Source organism: Oryctolagus cuniculus, chromosome 17, assembly GCF_051225735.1.
Source record: "Oryctolagus cuniculus isolate XC-2025 breed Fujian yellow rabbit chromosome 17, ASM5122573v1, whole genome shotgun sequence".
Lineage (NCBI taxonomy): Eukaryota > Metazoa > Chordata > Mammalia > Lagomorpha > Leporidae > Oryctolagus > Oryctolagus cuniculus.
The window spans coordinates 19,032,531-19,049,428 of record NC_142883.1 but is presented as its reverse complement, the minus strand read 5'-3'; the positions used below and the strand labels follow the sequence as shown (position 1 = coordinate 19,049,428).

The 16,898-nt window shown below is 58.0% G+C and overlaps 1 protein-coding gene across 1 annotated transcript; it reads left to right on the top strand.

The window, feature by feature from the left end:
• The first annotated feature begins 2,058 nt into the window (after window positions 1-2,058).
• On the top strand, window positions 2,059-15,826 carry HROB (homologous recombination factor with OB-fold). The gene is made up of 10 exons (XM_008271570.5): window positions 2,059-2,376; window positions 3,159-3,209; window positions 6,127-7,302; window positions 8,399-8,482; window positions 9,829-9,969; window positions 10,496-10,604; window positions 10,793-10,878; window positions 11,225-11,350; window positions 12,928-13,048; window positions 15,221-15,826. The coding sequence occupies exons 1-10, from the start codon at window positions 2,374-2,376 to the stop codon at window positions 15,310-15,312; spliced, it is 1,989 nt and encodes a 662-aa protein (XP_008269792.2). The 5' UTR covers window positions 2,059-2,373; the 3' UTR covers window positions 15,313-15,826.
• Window positions 15,827-16,898: the final 1,072 nt, after the last annotated feature.

Sequence of the window (16,898 nt, the reverse complement as noted above, 5' to 3'; positions counted from 1 at the left end):
TCTCATCACCATGGCAGCCTCCATTGTCTAGTCCACGTGCAGCTCTGCTGGAAGCCACAGGCTGTCCTGATCCAAAGCCAGGCCAGGGGCTAGGCCACCCTGGGTAAGAGTCAGGGCTGGCTCAGATTCGATCATTAAGAACCCAAAGCCACAGGGCCGGTGCTGTGACGAAGCAAGTTAAGCTGCCTGCATCCCATCTGCAGGGCCTGCATCCCACTTCCAACCCAGCTCCCTGCTGATGCGCCTGGGAGAGGAGTGGAAGATGACCCAAATGGGAGACCCAGAGGGGCCAGCCCTGGTCATTGTGGTCATCAGTGGATGGAAGGCTTCTCTCTCTGTCTCTCACTTTCTCTCTGTAATTAGGACTGTCTTTTTTTGTTGTTGTTGTTTTACTTTCAGACTTTAGCTTCCTTTACTGTGAGAATAAGTTTCAGTGGTTTTGCGCCATCGCAGTTGTGGTAATTTGTGACAGCAGTCCTAGAAAACTAATACAACGTGGAAGATCTTTACAGTGAAAAATGTCAAAATATTCCTGGGAGAGTTGGAAAAGGACCTCACTTTCCAACACTGGCACATGGGCTCTCGGCTGCTGGCGCCTTGAGTTGTGGGCGCCACCCCCTGCATGTAGGTCTGTCGTGTCCCTCCGATTTCGGCAGTTTCCTCTGCTGTTTTCTCCCTAACTCTTCCCTGAGACTACACTCTCTCCACTTTTTAAAATAATCTTCTCCTGGACTAGAGCAGTAAGCTCCCTCCCTACTCCACCATCTTGGACTAAATCCCAATTCTGACTCTCAAATAAACAAAGAACCCAAGTCACGGGATGGTGCTGTGGTGGAGTGGGTTAAGCCGCCACTGCCTGCAGTGCGGGCATCCCATGTGGGTGCTGGTTGATTCCTGGCTGCCCCACTTCCGATCCAGCTCTCTGCTACGGCCTGGGAGAGCAGCAGCAGAAGGCCCAAGTGCTTGAGCCCCTGCACCCATGTGGCAGACCTGGCCGAAGCTCCTGGCTTTGGCTTGGCCCAGGCCTGGCCGTTGCAGCTATCTGGGGGGAATGAACCAGCTGACGGAAGGTCACGTTCTCTCCTTTCTCTCTCTGTCTCTCCGTTTCTCCCTGCAATTTTGCCTTTCAAATAAATAAGTAAATCTTAAACACATATACACACACCCCAGAAATCCCAAGTCCCTGGGGCCATCGTTGTGGCACAGGGGCCGAGGCCCGCCTTCAGCACTGGCGTCCCACACTGGAGCGCTGGTTTAAAGTCCGGCTGCTGCACCTTCCATCCAGCTCCCTGCTGAGGCTCTTGGTGGGCAGGCAGTGGATGACAGCTCAAGTACTTGGGTCCCCGCCACCCCTGCGGGAGACCAGGGTGGTCCTGGCTTTGGTCTGGCCCAGCCCATCTCGGAGAGTGAACCAGGAGATGGAAGAGCTCTGTCTCTGGCTCTCTCTCTCTCTGTGGCTCTGCCTTTCACACAGATAACTCAGTAAATAAATAAATAAAAACACCCGAGTCAGCTGCCTTCCTCCTGCTTGTCTCCGAGGCTCTGCAGCTCTAGATGCTGCCCCAGTGACAAGCAGGAAGGGAAACTGAGGTAGAACTGAGGACCACTACCACTAGCACCGCTAGGTGTGGGACAAGCCAGACAAGGTCCCCGCTGATGCAGAAGACACAAAGCAAACCCGGAGACCATGACAAGCGTAAATTCCAAAAGGCACCGAGAAAAAGACAGAATGTGGTGATGGGCGAGGGAGAAGGTAACAGGGAAGATTTGAGATCTAAGCAAAACCCAAAACAAATGCAGCCAGACCAAAAACGTTTTTTCAGGATAAAAGTGTCTTACAGGAGCAGAGAGACGGGCGACAAACCGACCGGTGGGTTTTGGTGTGAATGAAGTCACGCTCCAGCACCCAGCTCCTGGTGTGCTCAACACAGAAGCAGGGGGCCGGTCGTGGCTGGCCAGGGCATCTTGCGCCCCCAACCTTGCTCTCCCACCTGGACGCGTGGGGAACTCGTCGGCTGGGTCCGAGGTGCCGCTGGGGGGCGACCGAGAGCACATCCAGTTCCCCTTTAAGGCCAGAGCGGAAGGCGGGAGGGCGAAGGCTTTTGCGTCGGCAGGATAGAAACAGGTCTCCCCTTTAAGAAGGCGGAGTCACTGGTGTGGCGGCGCCTTCGAATGCGGCCTGGGGCGTCGGCCACCAGCTTCCTGGCGACCCTCGCTGAGCCCCACTCGGGGCACGGGGGCGTCTCCCTCCCACTCCGTCCCTGGAGCACCGGCACCCGACCCGTCCACCTGGGACAAACCTGAGGGCCTGACGACCCCCGGAGTGTGGGTCCGCGGCGTCAACCCGCCGCCTGGAGCCCACCCGCTGTCGCCATGGTAATGAGGGGTCTCTGGGCTGCCTGCTCCCGGGGGCACGGGGACGAACGTGGCGGTGCCGGGCCATCGCCCGCAACAGCCGCCGGGCCCGGGCCTGGGAGGAGCTCGGTGCGGTCGGGAGCCCTGGGCTCTAGTCAGGGGTCTGCCCGGCCGCGCCCGAGCCCCCGACCGCACACACCTGGTCCCGAGTTCCCCTGCTGGTCATCGTTCTCAGCGCACCCAAACGTCACCGCCCCTTGACCCTCCCTGCCCTCTCCCTGGCCCTACCCTACATCCGCCTTGACCCTCAGACAAGATCTTGGGGGAGGGATCTCGCACCCGGGTCGGGCACCCAGGTGGAACCGGCTGAGAGTCTGTGGACTGGAGGGGCCGGGCTGGCGAGAGCCCCCAGCTTTTGGTTGGATTAGGCTGCAGGAGGCCATTGGCTGGCTCTTTCGGAAACAGGGCCAGGGTGCAGGGCTTGCTTGGGTTGGGGGAGCTTCCTTCCGTGTTTGACAAAAGCCTCCAGCCCCCGGGCCGGCGCTGATCTGGGAGAAGTGCCCCTGCTCCTTGGCAGCTTCCCTTCCCCTCTTCCAGGCCTGGCATAGGTGGATCTGAATGTGTTATTTTGCAAGACAGTATTTTAAGTCACTTAACTCTTTCCCTAAATTGCGTTTCTTCTCCTCATCCCGTACTCCTCCCCCAGCGCTAGCAGCGCACCTGCCGGCCTTGCTAGGCGGAGGGGACGGCGTGTACTTGCAAGCAGTGTTTCTCCTGCCTCAGTTGCTTTGTTTCCCTTCCAGGCTTGCAGCTTGCAGAAGCTGTTTGCTGTGGAAGAGGAGTTTGAAGATGAGGTAAGGAGGTATTGGCGAGCAGAGGTGGCAGAGGTCTGACGTAAACACCCCTAAAACAGAAATTATGAACAAGCTAAAAAGGTCGGGAACACGGCGCAGCCTGTCCCAGCTGCCTGGTAGTTGAGATGTGTGCCTTGTATCTGAGAGGCCAGGGAAGGCTGACAGAGGTGAACTACCTACCTGCCTGCTGTGGACACAAACAAAAATCCAGCGAGCTGAGCTGAGTTGCCCAGTCGCCGCATCTTCCAGTGACGAGGGCCCTTTCCTGGAGGCTGTGTCGGTAGATGATCGAATCACCTTCGTGATGACCAACGAGGTGGAAGGACACATGAGTGACAGCACGTTACTGCGTGGCGGGAGGCCGGCAGTTGCCAGCTGGCCCTGTGGTCCAGGGCAGGTTACTTTATTCTTTGGCCTTCGGTTTTCTCTGACACAGTGAGGCATGCTTTTCTCTTCCCTCTGCTCAGGAGATGAGGGGTGAGACTGGCACATTAGAATCACCTCTGGGGCCGGCACTGTGGCACAGCAGGTAAAGCTGTCGCCTGCGGTGCCAGCATCCCATATGGGCGCTGGTTTGAGTCCCAGCTGCTCCACTTCTGATCCAGCTCTCTGCTCTGGCCTGGGAAAGCAGAAGATAGCCCAAGTCCTTGGGCCCCTGCACCCACGTGGGAGACCTGGAAGAAGCTCCTGGCTCCTGGCTTCGGATCAGCGCAGCTCAGGCCGTTGCAGCCATCTGGGGAGTGAACCAGCGGATGGAAGACTTTCTCTTTCTCACTGTCTGCTTCTGCCTCTCTGTAACTCTGCCTTTCAAATAAATGAATATTTTTTTTTTAAAAAAGAGAGAATTACCCTAGTCTAGGCCCCACCACTCGCCAATTAAATCAGAATTTCTGGCGAGGCCTCACATAGAGATATTTTTATTTGGCCAGAGAACACTGACCAGCAGTCTCCATAGCACTCTTCCTATTTAGAACCAATGGGCTGGGTGGACATGTGGCACAGTGGTTAGGACACTGCTTGGGCCACCCACATCCCACCCTGGAGTGCCTGAGTTCAAGTCCCTGCTCCACTTCAGATCCAGCTTCCTGCTAATGTGTACCCTGGGAGGCAGCAGGTGGTGGCCCAAGTACGTGGGTCCCTGCTACCCAGGTGGGAGACCTGAGTTGAGTTCCTGGCTCCTGCCTTCTGGCTGGCCCAGCCCTGGCTGTTGTGGGCATTTGGAGAGTAAACCAGCAGATGGAAGATTTCTTGGTCTGTCTCTGTCTCTGGGCCTTTCAGATAATAAGTGAAGGAGAAAATGCAGAACCAATGCACATAGCTTCATCCACGAGACTGGAAACTGCCACCTCAAATCCTTTTTGGCCAGAGGGAAGATTTAAGGGAGTGAAACCCACGGAGGTGAATTAGCTGGCCTGAGAATGGAGCCCCGACAGGCAGGATGAGGCCTTGACCCTCTGATTCCAGCATGACACACATGGAAACTACCAAGCTGCATTGGTAGACAACTATTCTGTTTTACCAATGACAAGCTATTCAAACGCTACATTTTGTGTCCCAGTACTTTGCCTAAAATATTTCATTTAGACTTTGTTCAGCTGGTCTGAATTTTGGCAGCCCCAAGCCCCACTCTTTCTTCCCTTTGTTTTTATTTATTTGAAAAGCAGAGTTACAGAGAGGCAGAGAAAGAGAGAGAGAGGTCTTCCATCCTCTGGTTCACTCCCTAGATGGCCACAGCTGTCAGAGCTGTGCCAATCCAAAGCCAGGAGCTTTTTCCAAGTCTCCCACGCAGGTGCAGCGGCCCAAGGACTTGGGCCATCTTCCACTGCTTTCCCAGGCCAGAGCAGAGAGCTGGATTGGAAGAGGAGCAGCCAGGGCTCCAGCCGGTGCCCATATGGGATGCCGATACTGCAGGCGGCGGCTTTACCCGCTATGCCACAGCGCCCGCCCCTTGATTTTTGTTTTCACTGATTGTTCAGAATTGCCAGCTATGTCAAGCAGATGTGTCCTTGTCTTTGTCTTTGCCTTTGGAGATTTGTGGTTACAGGCCGGGAAGGGACTGTTAAAGGCAGGACCGCTCGGCTAGTAATGGAACTAGAGTGAAGAACTCTGACAGCTCAAGTTTCTGTTCCTGAAAATAGCAGGCCAGCCCCTTTCCCGCTTCCCGAGGCGGATGACGTCACGTCTGACAGTGCGCTCTGGGAGAGGAGGAATCCGTCCATCACCAGGGCCATCAGGACAGTGTTGCTGCTGCGATTCTGATCATTCTTTGTGTTAATCCCAAGGTGGTCCCACCAAATGTGGGACTCCCTTGATAAACACAAAGCAGGAACACACCTTTCCCAGCCCAACAAGCCAGTGCGGCAGCAGGGGCTGGGCTGGGGGGATGGGGACCTTCCTGTCGGATAAGTCAGCAGTTCTGACTTAAAAACTCCCTCGGCACAGGCCTGCTGCTCTCGAAGGTGTCAGTCTCACCTTGCTTCCCAGCTGGAATCCATACTTAATTTAACTTGCCTGAAAAGCTATATTTAACTTCTGCCTATTTGCTGGCTCCAGGGCCTCTCCTGCATGCTGTGTGTATGTTGGGGGTGGGGAGTAGCTGGATAGGTGCCTACCGCGCGGGCCAGACCCCAGAGGGGACTTCCTTGAGCTGGGTGTTTGACCTTATATGTGATTGCTTTGGTTCCTTGGTGTCCCCTGTCCCCACTCCCTCTTGTCCCAGAGACTGAAGGAAGAGAGGGAAGCTACTCGGGGACTTAGCCTTCGCATGGTTCTGATGGACGCAGCATGGCCGCCACCACCGCCTTCGCGCTGTGCCGTCCGGCTCACCTGTCTGCACACGCACACACGCACCTCCCGGGTGGACCGTCACAGCCGAGCCTCCTGATTCCCAAGACCCACTGTCTCTGCTTGTTTGTAGGATTTCCTGTCGGCGGTGGAGGATGCGGAGAGCCAGTTCACTGGCTCACTGCCTGTGACCGCTGGTCACCTGAGACCTGTCTCTCCCAGGCCACAGGAGGCTGTGCAGCCCCAGTCCTCTAGGCCGCTGCCACAGCACCCTGCTGCGCCGTCAGAGGCCTCAGGCCTGCCGGCCCTGGGACTCCGCCTTGCTGCCTCCAGTACGCTCAGAGCTGCCAGAGGGCCAGCTTCTGCAGGGACAGCTCTGCTAAGGCCCGCCTCGACTTCCAGCAGCCTGACTGGTGATTCGAGAGGAGTGACGCGGACAGAAACGTTCCCAGAGCCAGCGAGGCCCCAGGCCTCAGCCCCACGTCCCCTGTTCGCCTTCAAGAGCCCGCAGCAGGGCCTGGCTGGCTTCGAGGGGTGTGAACATGATGATGACTTCGATAAGGTCCTGGCGAGCATGGAGCTGGAGGGCCCTGGCACGGAGCTGGAACATGGAGTGAGCCGTGAGGCCGCACGAACCCTGCCTGCCCAGCCGTGGGAGGACTCAGTATTGGCTAAAAAGGCCCGGGTAGCTGATGTGAGTGGCTCTGGCCAGAAGGGGCCGGTGCCGGACACCTGTGCAGCGGGTGTCCTGTTGGCCCAGAATGAGCCTCTGGGCCCTGTTGTCCACTGCAGGACTCCGCGGCCCTGCCTGCGGCCTGGTGCCTCCGGCAGCCTTCTTGTCCCACCTGCCTCAGCGGTTCCCACTCGGCAACACCCCCGGGAAGTCTGCCCCGCAGTATCCCGGCCTCCCCTGGCTGCTGGAGGAGCCGTGCAGGGCAGCCCTCGAGAGGGTCTCCGCTGTCAGTCAGTTCAGTCCCCAGGGGCCTGGGCAGGTGGCCGGCCTCGTTTTCCTGGACCCCGAACTCCCAGCTCCAGCTGTTCTGCTCGCTCAGCGACTGGCCCTAGGATACTTCCTCAAAGCCCCTTGCGGCCGCGAGCTCCAGGGTGTTCTGTTGAGTCTCCTGTGGGCATCCCAAGAGCTCCCCGCCCCTCGCTGGTTCCCCAGGCAGCTCTGCAGACGCCTGTGGTCACCAACCACCTGGTGCAGCTGGTCACCGCTGCCAGCCGGACACCCCAGCTGCCGGGCCATCGCGCCCCTGGAGCCAAAACACGCCGCTTCCCCGGCCCAGCAGGGCTGCTGCCTCATCAGGTGAGTGACCCGCTTCTCCAGGACGTCAGGGTGAGGGGGAGAAGCAGAGGACCAGGCCTGTGCAGGCTAGGACATCCTAGAGGGCAGGTGGGAAGAAAGCAAGAGAAGGGCCGGTTGGCCACGCTGCAGAAGTCACGGCAGCGGGGGGAGGGGGGAGAAGCCGCACCTGGGACTAAGGCTGAGGCCCTGCTCGTATTGCTGCCTTGGTGAGCACCTGCTCCTGGCCAGCACGAGGGCAGGACGGTCCTTTCCCTCTTACTTGATTTACCGAGGACTTGTCTGTGTCGGATAATTTGCTTGGAGTTGAGAGTACGAAGAGTGAAAGGGGAATGTCCTCAGGACCTTACAGCGCAGCAGAGGGAACGTGAACGAAGCATCGGGCAGAGAGCCCGTGTGGTTCGGGTCACTCCCTGGGCCCTGGGCAGACACTGGCTCCGCCCTGGGCTTGCTCTGAGGATGAACCCACAGTGGACAAGGCAGAGACTTCAGAGCGAGGGGCTCTCGGAGAGCCACCGAGCAGTTCACTGTGGCTGCTCTGTGGGGCTGCCGGAGGGAGGCTGGGGCTGGGAAGGAGAGTCTGGATTTCTGTAGTGGCGGAGGGGCAGGACCCAGCAAACTCTTCCTGGATCGGATCCTGGGTGACGGGCTCTGAAGATCTGGCTGGCGTGCTGGGTACAGCCCCTTGCTCTCACTTTCAGGGTGTTTGAACAGTTTCTGCCTGCTACTCTTGCTTCTGCCTGGTGCTTTAAGGGAAGACCAGGGAGGCCTTCTCTGTTCTTGCTGGGCTGATCTCCGAGCGGGGAAGGCTGGGTCCCGGAGAAAGGACTTAGAGCTGCCCTCTGCTCATCCCAGGCCTCGCCATTGAGGTCGCCGCCCGCCTCAGGCAGCCCTGGGTTTTTGCTCCCTCTCACTCCCAAAACGATCCCCAAAGTGTCTTTTTTGAGCTGCCACCAGGGCTCCTGAGACTCCTTTAGGGGAGGTGTAATATGTGCTAATTGTCCCTGATAGTTTCCTGGATTCATTACGTAAGGCACACAAGAAGCTGCACTTGTAAATAACAGCTGCTGAGCTGTTCTCGCCTTCTCCTCTCCCTTAGCACAGTGGGAGGAACCTGGAGGAGATCATGGTTTCCACGCCCCAGACTCCAGCTCACGGCGCGCTGGCTAAGTTCCGGACAGAGGTAGCTACTTCCGTGCAAAGGTTAACTCCCTGGGTGTCGGCGGAGAGTGTGGGGTGTCCCTGCGGCTTCAGGGTTCGGGGGTCAGAGTTGGTACAGCTAGGCCTGTTCCTGGTGTCACACTGTGGAGGGCGTGTGTGGAGGCAGCAGTTTCACTGGCGTACGGGGAGGCCTGTCCCGATGACAGGCAGACATTAACTGAAGCCATGGGCCCAGCCTTCTCGCCCATCTCAGAAGATACAGGCCCAGCTAGGGCCAGCTGCCCAGGGCGAGGCTCATGTACTGAGTATTGTGAGATTGTGTCTTGGGGGCTCTTCCTCTCAGGTGTCTGGGAACCGAGCCTGGAGGGAGCCGCCTTCACCCTGCGTCCTGTGGGTTCCCCTCTGCTGGGTGACGCCAGCCTCCCTCCTCCCCAGGGTTCTGGTGGACCTGCTCTGCCCTCAGACCTGCTTGTACATTTAATTCTCTTGAATATTTTTTTTTTTTTTTTTTTTTTTTTTTTTTTTTTTTTTTTTGACAGGCAGAGTGGACAGTGAGAGAGAGAGACAGAGAGAGAGAAAGGTCTTCCTTTGCCGTTGGTTCACCCTCCAATGGCCGCCGCTGCAGCCGGCGCACCGCGCTGATCCGATGGCAGGAGCCAGGATCCAGGTGCTTTTCCTGGTCTCCCATGGGGTGCAGGGCCCAAGCACCTGGGCCATCCTCCACTGCACTCCCTGGCCATAGCAGAGAGCTGGCCTGGAAGAGGGGCAACCGGGACAGAATCCGGCGCCCCAACCGGGACTAGAACCCGGTGTGCCGGCGCCGCAAGGTGGAGGATTAGCCTATTGAGCCACGGCGCCGGCTCATGAATATTTTTTTTCCATTGACTGCAGCTCCCAAGACCTACCAGGTCATTTCAGATCCAAAGTAGTCAATACTGATTGGATTCAAAATATTTATTTTAATAAGAAGGTCGATGGTTAAAGCCAGAGGCTTTCCAGGTAAAACAGGACTGGACTGGAGATGAAACGGGTTAGACACTGTGGAAGCCTGCGAATGAGGGTGAGGGCTCCCTGCCCGAGACTTGATCGTTCATTGCAAGAGACAAGTGTGGCTGCCCTGGGGCTTCCGTGTGGTTGTAAGGGCAGGACCTGATTACAAAGGAAAGAGCACCCTCGCCACAGCTGCTTAGTGAAAGATGTGATGTGCGGCCAGGTTTCCTAGGCCATCTGCTGACCTTGGAAGTAATGAGAGGAGACACTATGGCTGCCACGCTGCCATTTTTCTCAGGGACCCACCCTTCTCCCACCCACCATCCTGTCTCCGTCAGGGGTCAGACCCGTTAACGCAGGTCTGCTCTGTGCTACCAGATTGTCGCTGGTTCCCAGGCCTCAGTAGAGGAGGATTTTGAGCGAGGGCCTTGGCTGGCCATGAAATCTGCTCTGGGCCTGGATGAGAGAGACCCCACCTGCTTCCTCTGCTCCTACAGTATTGTCATGGTGCTGCGCAAGGTACGGGTCCAGCCTCCTGCCCTGCTCTGCCTTCCCTGGGCCCGCTCGCCCCCTTCCACCCCAGGCCTGTCCTAGTGGCAGCGTGACGCCCTTGGGTGGCAGCTTCCACTCACCTGTCTTTTCTCTGTAGTCCCCAGCGTGGGCCCGGAGGGTGGTACGGATATGCCTCTGCATACCCCTTGTGGGGGTACGGATATGCCTCTGCACTTCCAGGCCCTAAGTGGGGGATGGGGCGGTTAGGCACACTGCTACCCTCCCAGCCCCACAGCGGTCCACGGCTACATGCCAATATATCCCTCCACCACAGAGCACCACACACACACAGCCACTCAGATGAAAGGAGGCAGGGGAGAGAACCGACAGGCCTGCCGGGAGGAGGCGGGCGCACACTTCAGAGGGTCCCGGCCCCCACAGAGGAAGCTCCTCACCATGCCTGTGCTTTGCCCCCTTCCTCCTGTGGTTGCCCTGGGAAGTTGCAGGTGGGCCGTGGCGGCCAAGGGGCTGCTAAACCTCTCCTTGTGAACAGGCAGCCCTGAAGCAGCTCCCCAGGAACAAGGTGCCCAACATGGCGGTGATGATCAAGTCCCTGACTCGGCGCACGATGGACGCCAGTGTGGTCTTCAAGGACCCCACAGGTAAAGAGTCAGGGCCCGGGAGTGTGGGGCGAGTGGCCTCTGTGGGGGTCAGGGGGTGAGGAAAAACCACTCTCTCCATTTGCAGATGGGGAAATGGAGGCAGTGAGCAGCCCGCTTCCCAGCCAGGGCCCAAGCCGGTTGCTGCCCTGCCCTTGACCCTCGGCTGATGAGCCATGTGGTATTTTCAGGAGAGATGCAGGGGACGGTGCACAGGGTGCTGCTGGAGACACGCCAGAGTGAGCTGAAGCCTGGCTCGGTGCTGCTGCTACAGCAGGTACAGGAGCTCCCGTGGGGGTCTGCTCTCCACCACCTCCCTAGAGGGAGCCCCCGGCGTCTGTCTCCTTGCCTGGCCCCAACACCCAGGCTGAGCTGCTGCCAGGCCCTGCGTGACGGCCATGGCCTTGAGTTGATGCCCATTCTTGGGGGCGGGGGGTGGATGGGAATGGAGGGGGTGCTGAGGGGAAGTGTGCTGAGTGGTTCTGCCCTGGCACCAAGGCTGAGGCAGGAGCGATTTGTGTGGCTCCGGTGCAGGGGACACCCAGGGAGAGGAGGTGAAAGGCAGCCATCCAGCAGCACCGGGGCCCCGTCACGGCATTGACCTTCCCCTTCCTTGGCTCCAGATCGGAGTGTTTTCTCCTTCGCTCCGAAATCACTACCTCAACGTGACGCCCAACAACCTGGTCCATATCTACAGCGCAGACTCTGGGGACGGAAGCCTGTTCACACCCTCTCAGCCCCTCCCCGAGGTAAGAGGAGCAGGAGGGAAGGGGCCTGGTGGAGCGCTCTTCCTCCCGCGGGCTCCGCTCCGTGCATTCACTCCTCCACGTTGGGGAGAAGGGGGCAGCTGCCTTAGGCAAGCGGAACCATCTCCTCCTGTGCCGGGCTGCCGCCTGCCAGCCGGCTCCGTAACAGTACCTGCGGGAGCAGCTGGCTCCGGGGTGATCCCCGAGTGTCTGGTGGCAGGCTTGAACATCTGCGAGGACAGGAGTCACCTGAGAACCAAGGGTTTACAGGGGTGGGGACAGTAATTGACGAGGGTCAGATCTGCTCCAGGTGACAGGCAGGAAATGGGCTGTCAGGTGAGCCAGCGCTGGCTCCGTGTCCTCCCTCCTGGCCTCGGCCTCTGCTAGGCTGGGGGAACCACACAGACACTGAAGATGCCCCTTTAGGAACCAGGGTCAGCGTGTGGAGCCCGGGCTTCACTTGGCCATGCACCCCCCCCCCCCGCCCCCGCCCCGGGATCCTGGCCTGGGGGTTAGGAGACCTAAGTCTTTTTGTTTGTTTTTTGTTTTTTGAAGATTTATTTATTTGAAAGGCAGAGTTACAGAGAGAGAAAAGGGGAGACAGAGAGATTTTTCTGTCTGCTAGTTCACTCCTCAAATGGTCACAATGGCCAGGGCTGGGCCAGGCCAAAGCCAGGAGCCAGGAGCTCCATCTGTGGATGACAGGAGCCCAAGCACTTGGGCCATCGTCTACAGCTTTCCCAGGCGTGTTAGTAGGGAGCTGAATTGGAAGTGGAGCAGCAGGGACTTGAACTGGTACCAGTAGGGGATGCCAGTGTCACATGTGGCAGCTTAACCCACTCTGCCACAACGCCAGCCCAAGACCTAAGTCCTGTCCCAGCTCTGCTGATCATTTGCAGTGACCTTGGGCAGGTCCTGTTCTCTCCTCTACCGTTGCTCTATCTATAGAATGAATATTAGACTTGACCTCTAGTCAGCTTTGGCCTTGAGCTCGAACTTCACCTTAACCCTTCTACATTCTCTTGAGAAGCACCCCACTTCCAAAATATACTCTTTCTTTTTGAACTTCAAATCATCTCTACTCATTAAAATAAATTGAAATGGCATAGAACAAGCAAAAAATGTGATGCACCTTTTCCCACTCCCACTCCCTAGGGCTAATGGTTGTTAGCAGCTGAGTTGCCAGTTTTCGTCGTCTGTCCATATACTCACGTTGGCGAGCTTGGGGATTAACAGCTCATTTCTGATCCAACACTAGCTCCTCAGTGTATTGCCGAACGGCCTCTTTCCTCCCTGATCCAGTTAGATGAGAGCCCCTAGGAGACGAGACACCTATGGAATTGGGAAAGGAAATCAGCCGTGAAACATTGGCTTTGGCTTGGTTTTGTCCTTTTATTATCTGCTGTTTTGGGTGGTGGACGTTTCAGGTCCCCCTCCCCTCTCCAGCACGGGCCTGGGTCACTCCTCTGCCATGACTTTCCTGAGCCAGCACCCATTTGTTTGAGGTGTCTGGGTGCAGGTGGTACCATGTGAAGGGGTCTCAGGGCACAGGCATTGGTAACCAGTTCCTCTGTCCCCAGGATCCAGGACGCTTCCATAGCAGTCCCCAGCATGATGTGGCCGCAAAGCCTGGGGCAGGCCTCAGAGCAGCCCAGGCCCCCGAGGCAGGGCTGTCCCCTGTGGAGGATCCCCCAGAAGCAGGTAAGACCATCAGTCTGTCCGGCCACCGGTGGGCTCTCCTGCCTGCTTTCCAGGAGCTCGGCCAGACTCTTCCTGCTATAGCCTGTTTCTCTTCCTGTGAGTCTTTGCTAAACAGGTACAGTGTCCTGTTTAGCAAGGCTGCAGGCCGCAGAATAGTTCCCAGTGTGATAGGGGCCGCGTAGAGCACTTGAAGTGTGCTCTCCAGGTCTCCCCTATTCCAGGTCACGCGCTGTTAGCCACAGGAGGAAACACCATCCAGCTGATGGCCTGTCTTTGTATGGCGCCGTGAGACTGAGGGCTGATGGCCTGGCCACTGAGGCTGATTTTCCCATCTTAAACTTTTTTAAAAATTTCATTTTACTTAAGTTACATAAGTTTAATATAAACAGATTTAGGAATATGGTGACACTCCCCCCCATCCTCCCTCCCCCATTTTAATCTTTTAACACATTTCCCCCTGATAGTTGTTTCTGTTGTACATTCTTTTTTTAGGTTTACTTTTTTTGAAGGGTAGATAACAAATGGCTACAATGGCTGGAGCTGGGCTATGCGAAAGCCGAGAGCCAGGAGCTCTATCTGGGTCTCCCGTGTGCATGGCGAGGACCCAAGCACTTGAGCCGTTATCTGGTGCCTCCCAGGTGAATCAGCAGGGAGCTCGGTTGGAAGCAGACCAGCAGGGACTCAGAGCAGCACTCTGACATGGCAAGCAGTAGCTTAACCTGCTGTGCCACACCCCGTCCCCCTCCAAGGGTATTGAGGAGTCAGGCATCCACGTGGCTGGGCGAGGCACCAGGATACACACCTGAGACCCAAGTCCAGCTCCTGTGGGTAGGCCAGCTGTCTCCTCGAGAGGCAGTGTCCCTCAAGTGACGCTAACGTAGTCGAGGGGCTGGTCGGCAGTTGTTGGTTCCCGGGAATTCCATCCTGTCTGGCCAAAGGCTTATGAGATGATAAACAGTTGCCCCACACTGACCTGATTCACAGCATAGCAATGGACAAACCACAGCGCCCATGTACTTACACGCCGTAAAACGCCGGGGTGCTGCACTGTCGCTTCGTGAGCTGCCAGATCCCATCGGAGCGGGCAGAGCGGCTCCAGGGGACTGGGGCTGGTGTCGCATTGCCAGTCTAGGGACAGACTGCCCAGCAGGCAGCTGCCGGAGGTGACTGGACAGGGATAGAGACACAAATACTAATTCTAGCCAATTCCCGTTTTCCGAAACCCGCACTCGCTGTTCACTCGCATGCACATCACGTGGTGTTTCTCCGAGCAGTCACAGTGGAGCTGGCGCCAGGCAACTTCGTGTCAGCTCTGCCTCCCTGAGTACTGTAGCATCGCCCTGGAGGTGAATGTCAGCTCTGCCTCCCTGTACCGGTCACCTCCTCACTCCCCAAACCAGCTTCCCCCTCCCTCCAGCAGAGCGCCCTCGTGTGCTCCGCTGGCCCCAGTGCTAGGCCCCTGGTTGCAGGGCACAGTGGTCTGACCTGTGCCCTGTAGTGGGACCCTTCTCCTTGGCGGCGGTGGCTCTGGCGTCTGAAGGAGCCTGGGGGTGCTCACCCTGGGCGAGTCGTGTGACCTCTAAACCCTGCTGCCAGGTAGAGTGGGGTTTCCAACGGGACTGCCGTGAGTGCACTCAGAAGGGTTCCCAGGCACCGAGCTAGCGGCCTATGGGGATAGCGGCTGCTGCCCACAGAGGAGCAGCAGGGACGGCGGAGCCCTGGTGCCTGGACGCCAGCGTCGCGCCGGAGAACCGCAGTCAGGGCGCATACTGCATTCCCTCCACCCACGCAGGCTCTGGGTGGGGGGTGATGGCCCTCACTTCTTGCATGAGAGCCAGTGGAACACGCTGTGGCTCTGACACAGCTGCTGGCTTCTCTGGCCATCTCTGTCCCTCCGTCCCCGGAGAGGCTCCTACCACGGGCTCAGGAGCCTTCTGGTTCGGCATCAGGCCTCTGGGCGGAAGAAGGACCACTGAGGTTCGGTGGGATCCTCTTTCTCACCAGAATGGCCCAGCGATTACGCCCCTGCCCTTGTCGTCCGTGAGGACCGGGACGGAGGGCGGTGGGAGTCAGGCCAGGCCCAGGCCCTCCTGAAAAGCAGGAGCTTTGGGCCTGCGTCACACAGGCCCTCGCGTTGTCACCAATGCTGCTCCGTCTGCGCCCCCTCCGCAGATGACCTGGATGGACTGCTGAGTGAGCTGCCTGAAGACTTCTTCGGCGGGACCGGCGGCTGGGACTGCCCCCAGGCGGGACCCCCTCCCTGAGCGGGCCCCTCGCTCCGGCTCCGGGGCCCAGCTCTGGGTGTCGATCACACCCCAGGGCGAGAGGAAGGCCAGCGCGTTGGAGTGGAGGCCTCAGACCCGGGGCTCCTGTGGTGCTCCCACGCTGGGCGCCACCCCGAGAGCTCCCTTGTCGCAGTCCTGCACTGCCTTTGCTCCGGGGCTTCCTTCGGCACTGGTGTACCGGGACTCAGCCAGGACCCTCCGCCTCCTGTCCTCCAAGACCCGTGCACCGTGGCTTCTCCTTCCGCCAGCAAGAAAAGTATGTCACCGTCATGTCACCCTGCTGCCACAGCTTCCCTCCGGAGGAAGTTGGAGCTGAGGTCCTGTCCCTTTACTCCCGACTCCCTGATGGCTGAGGAGCCGAGAGGAGCCAAGCACAGCAGCGGCGACCTGGGAGCTGTAGCTGCTCAGCTCCCCGGTGCCCACGGCTCCCAGGTGCTGGGCAGGGGCGTGGGCTGGTGGACCTTGTTCTGAAATAAAGCAGTCCTGGCTTCTGTCCCCTCCTCTCCTTCCCACCCCTCGCTGCTCCTTGCCCTGACTGCCCCGCTGCTGGTGCTCGGCCGGAGCGGGGTCGGGCAGATGCGTAGGCCAAGGCACAGCCAAGCCGCTCTGGCCCTCTTTCTAGTTTATACGCTTGTTCTTGCACAGTTTCAGACGCACAGGATTGCAAAGCTAGAGCTCCCGTAGACTCCACGTCCTGTTTCCCATATCGATAGCCTCTGCGAGTGTAGAACGTCTGTCCCAGCTAATGAAGCGGTGTTGACAGGTGATCCACTGAACGCCACACCTCGTGCGTATTTACTCTGTGTTGCCCTCATGGCCTTCTGTTTCGGAATTCCACACTTCCACCCGGGATCCTAGTGTCTCCTCTGGGTTCCTCTTGGCTTTGGCAGTTTCACTTCCCACACATGCCTTGGGCCCCTACACTCGTGTGGGAGACCCGGAAGAAGCTCCTGGCTCCTGGCTCCTGGCTTCAGAGCAGCCCAGCTCCAGCCATTGTGGCCATTTGGAGAGTGAACCAGGATAGAAGACCTCTCTCTGTCTCTGCCTTTGTAACTCCGCCTTTCAAATAAATAAATAAATCTTAAAAAAAAAAAAAAAAAGGCATCCTGACTCCCAACTGTACTTTAATTGTACAAGCAATTTAAAAAAAAAAAAAAAACTATTTATTTGGAAGGCAGAACTATGGAGAGGGGGAGAGAGAGAGAGAGGTCTTCCATCTGTTGGTTCACTCCACAAATGGCCACAACAGCTGGGGCCGGGCCAGGCGGAAGCCAGGAGCCAGGAGCTCCGTTTGCATCTTCACATGGGTGCAGGGGCCCAAGCACTCGGGCCCTCTTCCACTGCCTTCCCAGGTGCATTAGCAGGGAGCGGGATCGGAAGCAGAGCACCCAGGGCTTGAACTGGGGTTGCAGGCGTGACTGAGCCAGCTGCAGCGTCTCACGCCAGCTCCTGTGATGACCTGGACAGTTCCGGGCGGTGCTGGCCAGGCGAGTGGCAGGCCGCCCCTCCGTGAGAATGTCTGGTTAGAACTGTTGAAGGGCTTTCTCGTTGTTTAAACTGGGATC